Genomic DNA, 18,870 nt, shown 5'->3' on the forward strand with positions numbered 1-18,870 from the left:
CATAAATAAGCACACATACCCCCTCACTGCGTACGCTCTGTCTGTCTGTCTGTCTCTCTCTCTGTCTGTCTGTCTCTCTCTCTCTCTCTCTCTCTCTCTCTCTCTCTCTCTCTCTCTCTCTCTCTCTCTCTCTCTCTCTCTCTCTCTCTCTCTCTCTCGCTCTTATACACACATATATATACATGATACACACACGAACACACGCCACTCGCTGACGCATGCACGCACGCACAAACTATACACATATATAGATTTTATCTTGCACCATTGATAAATCTCAGCCATATGACACTTTCCGCATTCTACAGTCAATGCAGCTGCAACTTTGAATATAACAACCCCCAATTTATATCATATTATACAGCTGTGTACGACGCGTGGTCGTGTGCCAAAACAAGTGTAATTTAAAGTTAGAGCAAGCCCCTCATTTGAATTGAATACACGATTGAATTCACGGTCAGGAATGTATAAATAAATAATTCCGGAGCCATGGATACTGAACATTCCTGGCGCCATCTGTGCATGGGGCAGCATTACCATTTCTACTGCCGGCTGGCATTCGCAAAAACAATTTTCACTTGTTTGGTTTTCATAAAAATACCATTTCACTTGAAGATGAAACGCAAACCGATCCGGGACGTTATGAACGATGTGCTGGAGGGATGCGAAAAACATATCCTGATCTCTGTAACATTTCACACGACACGTGCTTTGTTTATTTTTTAATCGCACATCAAACATCCGCATTCTCCGTAATAGCATAGCGTGTATTCCCTCCCCGATAAAATCTGAGTCAGAAGTATTTATGGAAGAAAAGCATGTTAACTGATGATAATAAGCATTTATGGAAGAGCAGTATATGTTAACTGATGATAATAAGAATTTATGGAAGAACAGTTTATGTTAACTGATGATAATAAGAATTTATGGAACAACACTATATGTCACCTGATTATAATAAGAATTTATGGAACAACAGTATATGTTAACTGATGATAATAAGAATTTATGGAAGAACAGTATATGTTGTTAATTGATGATAATAAGAATTTATGGAAGAACAGTATATGTTGTTAATTGATAATAATAAGAATTTACGGAGAGCGGGACTTCGCTCAGTCGGTTGAGCGCTCGCCTGAGGTGCTTGCGTTGTAGGATCAAACCACCTCGGTGGATCCAATAAACTGATTAGGTTTTTTGCGTTCCAACTAGTGCACCAAACTGGTCAAAGAGCGTGTTATGTGCTTCCCTGTATGTGGGAAAGTGTATATAAAATATCCCTTGCTGCTAACAGAAAACATTTCCGTGTTTCCTCCGATGCCTACGAGTCATAATTGTCAAATGTTTGACATCCAATAGCTGATGATTAAATTAATCAATGTGCTCTAGTTAAACAAAACAAACGTTTTACAAATTGGTGAAAGATTAGTGTATGTTAACTGATGATAATAATGATTGATGTTTGCTGTCATTATGATATGATATGTTTACGACATACGGAGCCTACATTACATATCAACGATATTTTCCCTGTTTAAAATATCATGTTTGTTTAAACAAGGTGCTTTTTGTCGTTCTAGTGTTTGTAGAAAAAAATAGTACGATATAAAATGGAAAATGATTGCTACAAACGTCAGCACACGACCGCCAACACATTAGCTATATAGACACTGGTATTCTAAAGCAGGCAATGCATTTAAGATGCAAACTCAGGACAGTTCCTTTAAGTGCTTAACAATTCCACATCATTTCATACATATTCCACATTACAGCTTTGTTTCAAATGTTTTGAGAATATTGTATGCTAATTTTTGATAATGTAAGACTCTTTCTTCTGTTCCAGGGGTTGAAAATCTTGACAGCGGTGTTGGCATTTACGCCTGTGACCCGGAAGCATACAAAACGTTTGCGGATATCCTTGACCCGGTTATAAAAGACTATCATAAGATCCCCGAAAACAAACCTATCAAACACCCACACTGTGACTTCGGAGATCCGGACAAGCTTAAGTTGGAAGACCTTGACCCCGATGGAAAATACATCATCTCCACCAGGGTGCGCGTTGGTCGATCACATGACGGCATGGCGTTCCCGCCAATTCTCACTAAAGAGGTACGTTGTGGGTTTGGGTGTGAATTTTGTTTTTATTTCCCCATGAGATAACTTTGCCGGAGAGTTCTGTTCAAGAGACAGGATGAAGTTTTATTTCCGCATATCCACGGTTTATTGATAGCATTCATATATTACATCTGTTAATATTCTTGAATGAATTACTGCTTGTTTGTGTCATCAAGTTCGGCATCACACTATAAACGTGTGCAATAAACAGCATGGCAAAACAACTGGCAGGTGGTTCTGTTTATTTCTTACATTCCCGTTGGTGAAAACATCATTCGTTATTTTTGATAACACATACTTGTTTACACATATACGTGAGATAACAATTTCAAGACCAGGTCACCTATGCCATACATCCAATGGAAAAACGGCACGATCGATATCAGTAACACTGTGACGTATAGTTAACCTGACAATTTAAAAATATATATACTGACGTTTGTGTTAACGTTGGGGATTGACCAACAGGCGATGCCTATATTAAGATCTCCCACTATATTTGACAATTACAACCTTTACTTGGCAGACAAAATAATACAACTGATTTAAAACAACAAGTAGACAGATAAACAAGTAATGAACATGGTAGTTGGGGATGTTTGTGTGTGTGTGAGAGAGAGAGAGAGTGAGTGAGTGAGTGAGTGAGTGAGTGAGTGAGAGAGAGTGTGAGTGTGTGAGTGAGAGTGAGTGAGTGAGTGAGTGAGTGTGATTGAGTGAGTGTGTGAGTGTGTGAGTGCGTGAGTGAGTTGTCAGAAATTGTCAAAGCGTTTGCTTGCATCTATAAACTGTTAAATCATTTTGAACATCTCAGCATTTTGTTAATCGTCAAAGCTAAAAACTGTCTACGTTGTCTGTCATAGATTGGACACTGGAGTAAGAAATGTTCAGAATTCTCAAGAGGATGGCCACAGGCACAGACTGGATTAACTTAGATAAAACGTGTAAATATATGTCCGTTAAGGTCGCTAATACTTAATAATATTTCAGATCGCCTCTCATACGTGTAGAAATATGATGGAATTTTCAATTTACTTGCATTTAAATGTTTTTTAAAGCAACTTATGGATGAATAATTTTAGTATTCATCGGTATCATCTGTCCGAGGCGTAAGTCCAAGGGCTGTAAATAACGTTTAGTCGAAAAAGATGTTAACATTTGCTTAAAACCTGGTTTTTAAGGATATGTAAGAAATAGAATAATGCATTCGTGTCTTGGATACCATTTATCGGTGGATACCATTGAGCGTATAAAAATCGCTTTCGTTCGTTAGATACATTTTAAAACAACTCGTAAGATAAATCGTATCTAACGACACTCAAGTATCATTCTCTGTATATTAACATATTTTGGTCACAGATGATTTCTAAAAAATGTTGAGTAATCTTTTATCAGTGCTATACGCAAAACTCATTTAATAACAAGGTATTCCCAGAAATATAAGAAAGGCAACTCTCTTTTTTTCTGAATACGAAAAGTAATGCCTTAAAATGTATTTGTCAGGCACCAGCAATTGCGACTTGTAATTACTATTAAATGATGAAGTATTGTTGGAATTATCAAGATTAACAACAAAATAAAAACCCCAGATAAAACAGCCTTCTTACATGTTAGACCGGCCTCGGTGGCGTCGTGGCAGGCCATCGGTCTACAGGCTGGTAGGTACTGGGTTCGGATTCCAGTGGAGGCATGGGATTTTTAATCCAGATACCGACTCCAAACCCTGAGTGAGTGCTCCGCAAGGCTCAGTGGGTAGGTGTAAACCACTTGCACCGACCAGTGATCCATAACTGGTTTAACAAAGGCCATGGTTTATGCTATCCTGCCTGTGGGAAGCGCAAATAAAAGATCCTTTGCTGCTAATCGGAAGAGTAGCCCATGTAGTGGCGACAGCGGGTTTCCTCTCAAAATCTGTGTGATCCTTAACCATATGTCTGACGCCATATAACCGTAAATAAAATGTGTTGAGTGCGTCGTTAAATAAAACATTTCTTTCTTTCTTTCTTACATGAAACCGTGCAACGCTTTTCTATGTGTTGACAAATGAAACCATATTCCACATTAATCACATTAACAGTTGTTCGTTGTTTTTTAATGAAAGCTGTTATCGTTATTATAAATTAAAAATATTACATAGTTTGTGAGAATGAAAACAAAAATGGGTGAAAACAATAAGAACAGAAATAACGATAAAATGTTGTTTCAGGACAAAGAATACATAAACTATCGGGCATCATTTGTCAACGTTTCGCGCCGTGACGTGTTTATCTGTTCACACGACACGCTCTGTGTAGTAACGATCACTCTTTCTAGAGTAAATAAATGTGTTATGTACTGATAACTTGATTTTCACGAGTATTGTTACATATTTCATGTGTGTTGTTATTGCTATATGAAATGCCAAGTCGTGTCAATTCAAGGCCGTATGAAGCGTTAAGGCCAGTCAGGCATATTTGCCCTGCATTCTGAGAGTACTGCGTACGGAAAATGTGTCCCGGGCAGAAATGTTTTTCGTATCTCCTAAGTTCAAGGGCCATAACTCTGTAAACAAAAATTAGTAAATCGCCATGAAAATCAAACTTGATCTGTGATAGTACATGATAAAGCTATATCCGGAAAACTATATGTAAGACGCTCGGACAGACAGACTGACAGACAAAAAAAAAGAACGAAAACGAAACCTATAGTCCCCTCAGAGAGGACCGGTACTGCATGAGGTAGTTAATCCGGCTTAAAATTTCACCAAACTGTGTTTCAAACTGCCCCATAATGCAGCAAAAAGAATCTATTGAAAAACAATAATGGATGAAGAAGGAGCATTATTTGACATGCTACACGCATGGTGACGTCAAGATAGGCCTTGACAATCTTTTAAGCTTCCTACGGGCCTGCGGGTCAGGGCGTAGCCCACTGGTGAAGCGCTCGCTTGATGCGCTGTCAGTCTGGGATCGATCCCCGTCAGTGCCCCACGATAGATGTATCAAAGGCTGCGCTGTGTGCTATGTGGTATGGGATGGTGCATATAAAAGGTCCCTTGCTACTAATGAAAAAATATAGCGGGTTTCCTCTCAAAGACTATATGCCAAAATTACCAAATGCTTGACATCCAATAGCCGATGATTAATATATCTATATGCTCTAGCGGTGTCATTAAAAAAACAAAACATTAACAAACTTTTTTCTTTGCCGTCCTTTGATTATTAAGCATTCTGTTGCAGATTGTCTATTTGCATTCAGTCTTATGCGATTTCTAATAAAATAATAGTTTAGTTGTTTTCATTGCTCATGACGGATGCAACTGGTGGGGCAGGATATGCTGACCTTGCGCGAACACCTGATATCAACGCGTTTTTTTTTTTTTTTACAGTGATTCATTGGTGCATGCCATCACAGCTATATCTCTCTATATATATATACAAAACATGTATATATATATATATATATATATATATATATATATATATATATATTCCATTGAGCTCCATCATGTGCTAATTTGGGTTTTGTAAGCTAGTCTTGGGAGTGGCAGTCCTCATACAGGCGGTGCACGAGAGATGAAACAACCTGTTACGGATCCTCTAGGGAGTGGCGGTCCTCCTAAGGACGAGCATCTGATAGTAAATCATGGAAGCAGTCACAACTTTGCCGAAAACATCCTTTTGACTCTGCCTTGTGCGGGGAAACGTTTTATTTTATCACGGAATACGGTTTTGTCATTCAGATTAGTTGTCATCATTACATAGTTCATATGACACACAAAAGTTAAAATGATTACTGTAAATTTGTGTTTAATCCTGTAAGGCTTAAGAATTGAAAATTTGCGTAAACAGTTTATTGGTTAATGCAAAATCAAATTTAGGTAACCCATTTTGTGATTTTTTGTAAGCAGTCATGATCATGTCAGAGATGTTCTAAATTTAATGCACCAACAAAAAACCCAACCCAAAACAACAACACGGGTTCCGCAAAACTAAATTAGCGCAAACGACGCGCAAATGAAACTATCCTTGTCGAACATTTTCTGAATTCTGCTCTGGCAATAGCTAAATCTCAACGGGTTTACAGGGAAATTGTCGTAGCCCGTAAATCATCGTCAGAACTAATGTCTGCTTTTTGTAACCTAATAGCACATACGCACCATCTGTTTTTGATTTGTATAAAAACCTGTCTGGAGAATTACACGCCGTATCAATGAGAGGGTAATATATTTTACATGACAGCACAAGAAGAAGATATGGAAATGTTTGTTTATTAAGATAATTTGGGGTGGGGGTAGAGGGGATGTAACACAAATTGCTATAATAATGTAGTTTGTTTAGCTGCAGCGTAAGGCAATGGATATATTGTTTAATTATATAAAATAGATGGAAATGTTTATTTATTGAGATGTGTAGGGGGATGTAAACTAAAACAAATTGAGATCATATTGTAGTTTGTGTAGCAGGCAATGGATATGTTATTTAATTAGATAACAAAGACATGGAAATGTTTATTTATTGAGATAATGCTTCGAAAATGTCTGAGATAACCCGTGGATTGTTTGTTTGTTAAGGTAATAAGATAAATATATTCATTGAGATAATAAGATGGAAATATTTATTTACTGAAATAATAAGATGGAAACGTTTACATATTGAATAATATGGAAATGTTTATGACTTAAATATTAAGATGGAAATATTATATTTAGATAATAAAAATGAAAACGTTTCCTTATTGAGATAATGCTTTGAGATTTTTAATTTATTCAGATGTTAAAATGGAAATGTTTATTGATTTAGATAACAAGATAAAATTGTATACATGCTAAAAACAAAATGAAAACGTTTATTTATAGAGACAAGTTAACTAGTTTATTTAAGATAACAATATTTATTGAGAAAATGGTAATGTTTAGATGTTTTATGATAATAAGGTGGAGACGTTTAAATATAAAAATAAAAATTTGTATTTATTGAGATGAAAATGTGTATATGTATTAATGTGTATTTATTGATAATAAGATGTGTGTATTCATTGAGAAGATGGAAATGTGTATTTATCGAAAAGATTGAAATATTTATATACATATATTAAGATAAAAGATGGAAATGTGTAGTTAGTAAAACAGAAATGATTATATGCATTAAGATAAAAGATGAAATGTGTATTTATTAAAATAGAACAATGTATTCACTGAGATAAGATAGGCATGTATTAAGACAGAACAGTTTGTTGATTGTACTAAGAGAGACAACAGTGTATTCACTAATATAAGGTAGACATGTATTTAGACAGAACAGTTTGTTGATTGTACTAAGAGAGAAAACAGTGTATTCACTAATATAAGATACACCTGTATTAAGACAGAACATTGTATATACTGAGATAAGATAGACATGTATTGAAACAGAACAGTGTATTCACTGAGATAAGATAAACATGTATTGAAACAGAACAGTGTATTCACTGAACTAAGAGAGACGTGTTAAGGCAGAACAGTGTATTCATTGAGATAGATAGACATTTATTAAGATAGAACAGTGTATTCACTAAGATACGATAGCCATGTATTAAAATAGAACAGTGTATTCACTGAGATGAGACAAAACAGTGTATTCACTAAAATGAGATATGCATGTATTAAGATAAAACAGTGTATTCACTAAGCTAAGATAGCCATGTATTAAAACAGAACAGTGTATTCACTGAGATGAGACAAAACAGTGTATTCACTAAGATGAAATATGTATGTATTAAGATAAAACAGTGTATTCACTAAGATACGATAGACATGTATTAAGACAGAACAGTGTATTCACTGAAATAAGACGGAACAGTGTATTCACTGAGATAAGACGGAACAGTGTATTCACTGAGATGAGACGGAACAGTGTATTCACTGAGATAAGACACTCATGTTACGTATTATGATGACAGTGTATTTAATGTTGTACACCCGTGGTTTGTGTTGTAGCAACGCGAGGAGATGGAGAAAAAGACGTGCGAGGCGTTGGACGCGCTGCCTGACGACCTCAAGGGCAAGTACCACCCGCTGGCCGGCATGGACGCCGACACGCAGAAACAGCTCACTGACGACCACTTCCTCTTCAACGACCATGACAGGTACGGGACCTACATTGCCACAACAATAGTTTTGTTCGCGCATCGCACATGCAAATCTAATTTTGCGTGACCCATTTTTCGTTCGCAGACTATCACTTTCTCTGCAACGACCATGACAGGTACGTTCGTCTAGACAGAATTCGTAAAATTGCGAGAAAGATATTTTGTTCGACCATCAAACACGCAAGTCTAATTTTTCGTAGCTCTTTTTTTTTTGTGTGCAGAAGATCACTTCTTCAACGACCATGACAGGTAGGGTCGCCTAGACAGAACTCTGAAAATTGCAAGAACGATATTTTGCTCGCCACAAGTGTTAAATAATTGTTCGCGCATTAAATTCAAGACATCGTTTTACATTGTTACACAAAACAAAAAGAAATGAGCTACAAATGTTAACAGGTTTTTATTATTCCAAGCAGCCTTTGTCCTGCGTACGTTTCGATTTAGTCGGGGAGTGGCAGTCCTCTGGGCGGTGCAGGGATAATGTATTGTAAAGGATCTCTTCGAGAGTGGCAGTCCTCTGGGCGGTGCAGGGATAATGTATTGTAAAGGATCTCTTCGAGAGTGGCTGTCCTCTGGGCGGTGCAGGGATAATGTATTGTAAAGGATCTCTTCGAGAGTGGCTGTCCTCCTATAGGCGATACACTTGATAGATTCGTGGAATTAACCACTGTTTTGCCAAATGCCCATTCGACTCTGCATTGTGCAGAGATATGAGTTTGATCATGAATAGATAACGGTTTTGTCGTTCAGGTTACCTGAATTAGTGGGGGTGGGTATTTTTTAAATCCATAAATGGTTTACACATGTTTTGTATTTTCAGAGGCATTAAAAGAGGCACTTATCAGTATGTTTGCAACCCAGTTTGCTTATGTCCAGTTTGCCTACTATTCATTTCGTCTATAACCCACTCATCTTGCCCATTGTCACTTTGCCTACACCCATTTTGCTTTCATCGTATTCTCTCAATTCCCCATTTTCTATACCTATTTATTCTATACCCCCCCCCCCCCTCCTAATTAGGTTGGGGGCGGGACGTAGCCCAGTGATAAAGCGCTCGCTCGATGCGCGATCGGTCTAGGATCGATCCCCGTCGGTGGGCCTATTGGGTTATTTCTCGTTCCAGCCAGTGCACCACGACTGGCATATCAAAGGCCGTGGTATGTACGACCTTGTCTGTGGTATGGTCATACAAAAGATCCCTTGCTGCTAATCGAAAAGAGTAGCCCATGAAGTGGCGACAGCGGGTTTCCTCTCTCAATATCTGTGTGGCCTTTAACCATATGTCTGACGCCATATAACCGTAAATAAAATATGTTGAGTGCGTCGTTAAATAAAACATTTCCTTCCTTCTAATTAGGTTGAGCCTGCACACAAACATGCTGATTGGTAAATGTACCCATTTGGCAACAGCGGGTTTTCTTTTTGACACCTGTTAATCTTTATCTAAGCAGGCGGGTCAGACACTTTAGTTGTTTGCCAAGGATAGTGGGGTGGGCGTGAAAACGGTACAAGCACGCTTGTCGTGGACACAACTTCTTACTTCGCCAGAGAGTTCCGATCAAGATAGGATAAAAAACATCCCATCATAATTACATAATTATTGCACCGCATCAATTACCGGCCCAGTTACCATTACCTGGAGGTTTGTATCAACCTCTGGTGTTTGGAAGTGTTGCGTAAACAGGTGAGCTGATCTGGACGTGGATCTTATAGATTTTTTTTTTTTTAAATCACATCGACATCTTTCAGTTCTGTTTCTGCTTTTGTGTGCGTCGGTGTTTACACTGGGAGTACGCCTTTTACTCAAATGGGATGTTCTTATCAACAGTGATAGTTACCGTGCCGTGTAAAATATATCTCTTTGTTTATTTAGCTCTCTTTCTGTGCCCACAAATCTGTTATTTCGATAGGGAAGGATCTTCTTTTATTTACTATACTCAAAACCAAAAGAAAACCTGCTACTTCAATAGAGGGGTATCTTCTATTATTTACTATACTCAAAAACAAGAAAATCTGCTACTTTGATAGAGGGGTATCGTCTTTTAGTTACTATACTCAAAAACAAAATAAAATCTGCTACTTCGGTAGAGGGGCATCTTCAATTTTACTATAGTCAAAACAATAATCTGCTACTTCGGAAGAGGGGTATTTTTTTATTATTTACTATAGTCAAAAGAAAAGCTGTTATGTCGGTATGGAAAACTATTGTGCTATTCACTATAATACAACAAATCTGTTACTTCCACTGAAGAGTGTCTTATCTTACTATTTACAATAATCAAAGAAAAAAACCAAGAAATTTAATACAGGGATATCTCATGATTCTTATTTATTACTATGTGAGAAAAAAGGAATGTTCGAATAAATGAATTTATAGTGAAACAATTGCTGCAAAGATAAAAATGAGACGTGTTCAGTAACCTGTGTATTGTTTTATTAGCTAATCGAGTTTTGTATGCTCATCAAATGTTATGACGCATATTGGCTAGCTGGAAGACTTCCCGGTTTGATTGGCAAACAAGAATGTCATTGACCTATGACATTGGCTCCGCTGTGAATATGCTAGACGCCATTGCTATTCTGTAGGGGTTTTTTGTTGGGGGGGGGGGGGGAGGTTGGGGGTTTTTTTTTGGTGTTTTTTTTGTGGTTTGTTGGGGGGGTGGGGGGCGAAGGAAATGTTTTATTTAACGACGCACTCAACACATTTTATTTACTGTTATATGTTGTCAGACATATGATTAAGGACCACACAGATATTGAGAGAGGAAACCTGCTGTCGCCACTTCATGGGCTACTCTTTTCGATTAGCAACAAGGGATCTTTTATATTCACCATCTCACAGACAGGATAGTACATACCACGGCCTTTGTTACACCAACCGCGAATCAACCGCGAATCAAGCGAACGCTTTACCACTGGGTTACGTCCTGGGGGGGGGGGGGGGGGTTGTTTTTGGGGGGATAGAGGGGTTGAGATGGTAGAGATACCTTGGGTCGTACAATCGGTCAGCTTTGATTTTATTTTCTCGTTCCAAACAATGCCCAATGGTTGGCACCCCAAAGGTGTGTGGAGCGTATACCACCAAATCATATCCCATAGACGACAGTGGTAACATGTGTGGTTAAAACGGCCACTGTGCACGCAGCGTTTCAGTCTACACATTCACCATGGAGACAAATACTACTACCCCTCATCCTTAACGTAAATGAGAAGATAATGGGGGTTAAGATGCTTGTTTCATAATTGGCATCGCATGTCAATAGGACCCCTTACATGTTTCATACAAAATATTAGCTGGTATATTGATAAGTTAAATTACAGGACTTAATAACAGGACTGCCTCATCTATTGACCCGCTGAGCTGCTATTTGGCATACTGCTACCTGTAAATATATATATATATATATATATATATATATATATATATATATATATATATATATATAAATATATATATAATAGGAAAGTGCATATAGAAGATCGTGTCCTGCTTTTTGGGAGGACACCCTGTGCCCACTCCCTTGCCTCATGTCTTTAGGAATGTAAATGCTATATATCAGACATCAGTAGTTTAAAATGTGGGGGTGAGACGTAGCCCAGTGGTAAAGCGTTCGCTTGATGCGCGGTCAGTCTGGATCGATTCCCGTCGGTGGACCCATTGGGCTATTTCTCGTTCCAGGCAGTGGTATGTGCTATCTTGTCTGTGGGATGGTGCATATAAAAACTCCCTTGCTACAAATGACGATATCGCACGTGAAAACACTCAGACCAATATGCAAGCAGATAAAACAGACTCCGAAGCCATAATTTATGCCATAAATAATGTTTCCACTACAATAACCGCGTTAAAGCAGCGGCTTCGCCTTCCCATCCTATATATAACATCGCTACTAATGTAAAATACAAACAAAGCTACACTTTTAACACACGCGTATGTTATAGCCATCAACGGGCGAATCGTACGCTACAAAGAAGAGGAACGCCTTCAGTGTTTCGAAACGATTAACAGTGTATTTCATGTGACCTAGATAGTTATTAAGAGTCCTATTTAAATCGAAGAAAGACTCACCTGGGGGAATTATTAATATACATGCTCGAGATTGTGGCTTAAAAGAGAGATAGACATAGTATTCCTTGTAATATAAGTGCCCTTTATGTCCAAATAGAGAAGACCCTATCGAAGGTCAACAATACAGAGTTAAAAGTTTGTTTTGTTTAACGACACCACTAGAGCACATTGATTAATTCATTATGGGCTACTGAGTGCCAAATGTTTGGTTCACTGTCTGAGAGAAAAGCTACTTCATTTTCACCTCAGCAGCAAGGGCTCTTTTATATGTACTTTCTCACGGACATAACACATGTCACCGCCTATGATATACCAGTCGTGGGGCACTGGTTTGGACGGGACAAACCCAATACCGACATCCAAAACTGGATATGTCCATTTTATAAAAATAAAGAGTAGTACATGACCTGACGTCCATCAACATTTCTTATTTCTTATTTAGTTCCACCAGGCATGTGATCATCTCGTGACTGGCAAAGTGTTGTTGCTTTTCAAGCCGATTCAATGTGGAGGGCCTGCCCTCTGATTGTCTCAGACATTTTAGATTCCTTCTCAAGTTCCACTAGTCAAAATTTTGTCAAATGTGATTTGCATGATCCTGAGGGACATAAATGTAATAGGAGTGATGTGACGTTATATCTGTGATATCACACGCACGGCCTGTTTAACAGTTTCCAATCGTTCTGATCGCTTCTCTTTGGATCTGCACTGTCGACAGCTTTCTTTGTACTTACTTACCTGACGCCGCACTTCGGATCAGTTTGCCCTCAGCTTCAATCGACTACTACACACACCGCGCTAAATATTGTGTGGAAAACTGAATTCCAGACATGCAACCTCGGCTAATGAGGGTTGGCTATCTACACTGCGATCGGGTTTGTTTTGGGTTGTTTTTTTGTTGTTGTTGGTTTTCTTTCTTTTCTTTTTTTTTTTGGGGGGGGGGGGTTGGGGGTGGGTGGGGGTTGGGGTTGGGGTGGGCATTAAAGGACAACAGACCGCCATTTAAACATGCCCGTGCCTAGCACGTGTTACATCCAGTAATTTAATAAAATAAATATCATTTAAACATGCCCGTGCCTAGCACGTGTTACATCCAGTAATTTAATAAAATAATTATCATTTAAACATGCCCGTGCCTAGCACGTGTTACATCCAGTAATTTAATAAAATAAATATCATTTAAACATGCCCGTGCCTAGCACGTGTTACATCCAGTAATTTAATAAAATAAATATCATTGCTTTCTTTGCGGATTCATCATAATTTTGTAAACAAACAAAAAAACAAAAACAAGAAGAAACAAACAAAAACATAAAAGACCAACAAAAAAAAACAAGCCGCAAAAACCCATGACTTTAGACTTGACAAGTTCTGGCTTTTGGTTCTCACTATATCCTTACTTTTCACTGTCATTTAACCCCATCTTACAAAGCTAAGATCCTCTTAAGTGCGCTTACGGTTATCTTGGGGCTAAGATCGCTTCGTGGAACAGGGTCCTGTTGTGTTGTAACCTGACACTGTATGTGTGACTGTTTGTTGTCAGGTTTCTGCGAGCGGCCGGCGGCTACAACGACTGGCCTGCAGGACGAGGCATCTTCTACAACGAGGACAAGACGTTCCTGGTGTGGGTGAACGAGGAGGACCACCTCAGATTGATCTCCATGCAGAAGGGAGGAGACATTGGAGCCGTCTACAAGAGACTTGTTAAGGTATACACATATTCCAGGAGCAGTTCTAGGGGAAGGAGTGATATTTTTGCAGATAGCTGTAGCTGAAATAGTACTGAGAATCGTTTCCTTTCTCCTCCTCCACTCCCCTTTCCTCCCTTCTCTTCTTCTCTCCTCACCTCCCCTTCCCTTTCCTCCACTCCCATGACCTTGCCTTTTCTTTCCTTCTCCCCTTCCCTTTCCTCCTCTTTTCCCTTCCCTTTAATTTCTATTCCATTCCACTCAACTCTTTTCCTTTTCATTCCTTTCTTTTCCCTTTCCCTTATACCAGAATACCTTTCACTCGTCATATATCATATTTCAGTAGATATTATTTTGATTTTTGAAAGACTTGTTGTTTTTCCAGGCTATAAAATCCCTGGAAGAGAAGTTGAAATATGCCCGCGATGAGCGCCTGGGATACCTGACGTTCTGTCCGAGTAACCTAGGAACCACTCTGCGAGCCTCGGTCCATATAAAGATCCCAACTCTAGCAGCTAAAGACAACTTCAAAGAGATCTGTGACAAGTACCATCTACAGGCGAGAGGTTAGTGCCTAGGTTGGAGTCTGTTACGTAAGAGTTTAGTTCCTAGGTCGGAGTATGTTACATAAAGAGGTTGGTGCCTATGTTGAGAGTATATTACATAAGAGATTAGTGCCTAAGTCAGAGTATGTTATATAAGAGGTTAGTGCCCAGGTTGGAGTCTGTTACATAAGAGGTTAGTGCCTAGGTTGGAGTCTTGTTACATAAGAGGTTAGTGCTTAGGTTTGAATTTATTACATAAATAGTTTAAAATTCATATGCTATGGGGAGCAAAAACGACTCTCGTTGAACTAGTCTCAGTGGAGTGATAGCTCTCGTTATAAGGCGAGGTCTGATAACGTCATATTTGCAGGTATTCATGGCGAGCACACGGCGAGCGAGGGTGGGGTGTATGACGTCTCCAACAAGCGACGACTGGGACTGTCTGAGGTGCAGGCCGTCACGGAGATGTACAACGGCGTCAAGGAGTTCATCAAGCTCGAGAAGGAACTGTCATGGTACGCATAACTTATCCTGGTAACGCGCGGTTGGCGACCACCGGTATTTGGGGCATTTGCCGTTATATACCGCAAATCCTTAAATAGCTGCCGATAGTCCATCTCATCCTCCTAAAAACGTTTGGGGTGTTTTTTTGTTTGTAAATAAATTCAGTTTGGTTTGAAGTAGGAAGAAAAGCAAATGTGTTTTGGAAGGAAACAAAAATGCACTATTTTTGTGGTCAATTTAGAAAACAATCGGCTCAGAAATAAATAGCTTGTAGTAAAAGTCCTTAGTCTGAAAAAAAGGTGTTCCATGTGGGAAGGACTATAGGTTTCTAAAATATTATTGCGACGGCAGGCTTCATTTTTGTTTAATGAAAATTATGTCACATAGCCTTGTTGTGGCATCATCTAATGTAGGCTAGCAAACCTGCTTCTCCGTTCATGTTATTCTCGCCATGTTGTTATAAGCGTTTGACGTCAGGCAACGGACGTGACAAGCATGACGTGGCCATTAACCTGACAAAGCTACAGTAGCAGAAGCAGGCCTTTGTGTAAAGCAGGCCTTTGTGTAAAGCAGGCCTTTGTGTAAAGCAGGCCTTTGTGTAAAGCAGACCTCCGTGTAAAGCAGACCTCCATTCAAAGCAGACGTCTATTTGTTTTTCCGTGGTGTTCTGAAACCCGGCCTCTGATCAAGGCAGGCTTCTATTCAAGACCCGACATTTATTCGAGGGTTTACGGTATACTATATACCATACCAAGTGCTGGACGTAGCATTGTGGTAAAACACTCACTTGATGCGCGGTCAGTCTAGGATCGAAACTCGTTCCTGGGTGTGCTCATTTGGGTTATTTCTCGTTCTAGCCAGTGCACCACAATTGCATATCAAAGGTCGTGGTATGTGCTTGCCAGGCTGTGGGATGGTGCATATAAAAGACACCTTGCTACTAATGGAAAAATGTAGCGGGTTTCCACTCCCAAGACTATACGTCAAAATTACCAAATGTTTGACACCCAATAGCCTGTTGTTAATAAATAAATAAATGTGCTCTAGTGGTGACATTAAAGGGACATTCCTGAGTTTGCTGCATTGTAAGATGTTTTCGACTAATAAAATATTTCTATGATTAAACTTACATATTAAAGGGATATTCCTGAGTTTGCTGCAATTTTAAAGATGTTATCGACTAACAGAGACTTTTTAACGATTGTAATTACATATCAAATATATTTTTCTGCATAAAATATTACTGGGTGTATATTAAGCGTGTTTCTGATCTTTCTAATATTTGTACTAGGTTAAATTTCATTTTATTTCCTAAACAGACAAAATCCAGTATGGGCTTCATACAAATATTGAGATGATCAGAAATACATTGAATATACAGACACTGATATTCTAAACAAGAAAATATATTTAATATGTAAGTTTAATCGTAGAAATATTTTATTAGTCGGAAACATCTTACAATGCAGCAAACTCGGGAATTTCCCTTTAAATATATTTTCTTGTTTAGAATATCAGTGTCTGTATGTAACCAGGGATATTCAATGTGTTTCTGGTCCTCTTAATATTTGTAAGAAGCCCAAACTGCATTTAGTCTTCAAATAATTTCGTACATACGAAAAAAATTATTTTAGCAAATAAAATGAAATTTAACCTAGTACAAATATTAGAACAACAAAAAACACGTTTAATATACAGTCACTAATATTTTATGCAGAAACATATATTTGATATGTAATTACAATCGTTAAAAAGTCTCTATTAGTCGATAACATCTTAAAAATTGCAGCAAACTCAGGAATGTCCCTTTAAAAAAACCCTACCTTTAACACTGTCATGCATTTCATTTATTGGAGGACGGTCGTTCTATAATATTAAAATACATGTATATGGACTTTGGAGCCTTAGAACAAAAACCTATTGTCTTTGATGTTTTCATTGGTGATGACGCAAATGCAAGCGGTAAATTGTATTGATGCGACTTTATCAAGCTTGCTTCCCGCCGTAAATATTTAATATATGTTTGTTTTGAAATATGAAGATTACATATAGATCTATATGCCCATAAAAATTACATTCAATAAAGTCCATTTACTAGCAATAAGAAATTAATTTTATCGAAAAGTCTGTATTGTGTTACCGACAGTTTTAAGTGCGTGACGTCATTTATCATGTGCACTTTTTGTGCAAACAATTTCTTTTCATTTCTCATTCTTTCTGAAACAATATCTTTCTTTCTATAACGCGCCGTTAAGCGGCGGAGAATAATTAATGGTGATTTAATGCTCTACACGTAAACTGTGTGCGTCGTGTCATATCATTGTACGCTATATTTCAAAGGCATTTGGCAGACATACAAGTTTCCTTTCTAAACAATAATAGCAGCCATGATGTCTTATCGTCGCCATCTTAAGAAAGACGTCTTATTTTCAGTTGCAACATCTTATCGGAAACACAAGTAAAACAAGCTTACGTTTTCAAAACAGATTCTAAATCAGTAACTGTAAGCATAATTCGTCTGTTGGAAATAGATCAACATATTTTGGTAAACGTATTTATAACTAATGGCACACAAAAGAAATAACGAGAAAGAATGCTGCTCGTTAAAATAATTCACAGATCCTCGTGAAAGGGAAACAACTGTAGACGTCTGCTAGTGAAAACATTTCCAAAGGATGAGTCCTTGCATTTGTCTATGTTAAAGAAGAAGTTTGTTTTGTTTAATGACAACCCTAGAGTACATTGATTTATTAATCATCGGCTATTGGTAATTTTGTATCGTAATCATCAGAGAAAACCCGATACATTTTTATTAGTAACAAGGGATCTTTTATATGCACTTTCCCACAGACAGCAAATCACATACCACGGGATACCACGGCCTTTGACCAGTTGTAATGAACTGGTTGGAACGATAAAAAAAACCAATCAGTCTATGTTAACTGCACGTACAAAATATATATGTTTATGGTTGTGATTTAACTTCATATCACACAGACCGTCGGATTGTAGCAGCCCAAACTTTTCCAACTGCTCAAGATTTCCCTATTGGGACATCTTGGGCCGAACACGAGAAAAAAAAAGAAAATTCAAAAACGGCGGATTACCCTCCCAACCCTCTAAAAATAAAAACAAATGAAACGGAAGAAGAAAAAACTGGAAATAAAGATGTAAAAACCTTCATGCGGATTCTGCTTTTAAAAGAGAATGTCTTTAAAAACTATTTGCATTTTAGCGATGTGCGCCCTTCAACTTCTTAACCTACTAACCCTACGATTAGTTCATTTGAGTAAACAAACGCAGTCTGTATATTCATGTATAAAACGTATACTGGTATTCGTATATGTTTCTACAACAACAAGAACAACACACTATTCAGCAGTTGTGGCATTTTGGGCCATCTTGGGCCATCTTGGTACATGATTTTTAGAATTGGCACATCTTGAGTTGGTGTCTGCCCAAGGTGTCCCAAATCATGACATCTTGGGCATAATCAGAGGGGGCTAAAATGTGCATTGTCCTTCACTTAATAGGTGAACTAGTCACACAGCAAGCCACCCACCATTTATAATGTTACATTTTGATATATTTGTTAGGAAACCAGAATCTGTGGAGGAAATGTTTGAGCACGTGCACAAGGCCAAGAACTGCAAGTCTCTGATGAAGAAACACCTCACAAAAGATGTCTTTGAGAAGCTCAAGGAAAAGAAAACATCCCACAATGCAACACTTGGTGATTGCATTAAGTCAGGTAAAATAAATTTCGTGCTCTTCTATATCTGCATTATAACGATAAAACCGAGTGATTTATATTATAAACTATTGTTTTAGTCTAATAAGA

At 38.1% G+C, this 18,870-nt stretch overlaps 1 protein-coding gene across 1 annotated transcript in view; it reads left to right on the forward strand.

The window, feature by feature from the left end:
• Positions 1–18,870, forward strand: part of LOC121372641 (taurocyamine kinase-like) — a 79,278-nt gene that overhangs the window by 48,907 nt on the left and 11,501 nt on the right. Inside the window, exons 2-7 of the mRNA XM_041499081.1 lie at positions 1,844–2,112; positions 8,072–8,220; positions 13,836–14,001; positions 14,366–14,546; positions 14,896–15,040; positions 18,626–18,780. Coding sequence (XP_041355015.1) covers positions 1,844–2,112; positions 8,072–8,220; positions 13,836–14,001; positions 14,366–14,546; positions 14,896–15,040; positions 18,626–18,780 — 1,065 coding nt within the window. The remainder of the gene's footprint in view (positions 1–1,843; positions 2,113–8,071; positions 8,221–13,835; positions 14,002–14,365; positions 14,547–14,895; positions 15,041–18,625; positions 18,781–18,870) is intronic.

Source organism: Gigantopelta aegis, chromosome 4, assembly GCF_016097555.1.
Source record: "Gigantopelta aegis isolate Gae_Host chromosome 4, Gae_host_genome, whole genome shotgun sequence".
In the NCBI taxonomy this organism is placed as follows: domain Eukaryota; kingdom Metazoa; phylum Mollusca; class Gastropoda; order Neomphalida; family Peltospiridae; genus Gigantopelta; species Gigantopelta aegis.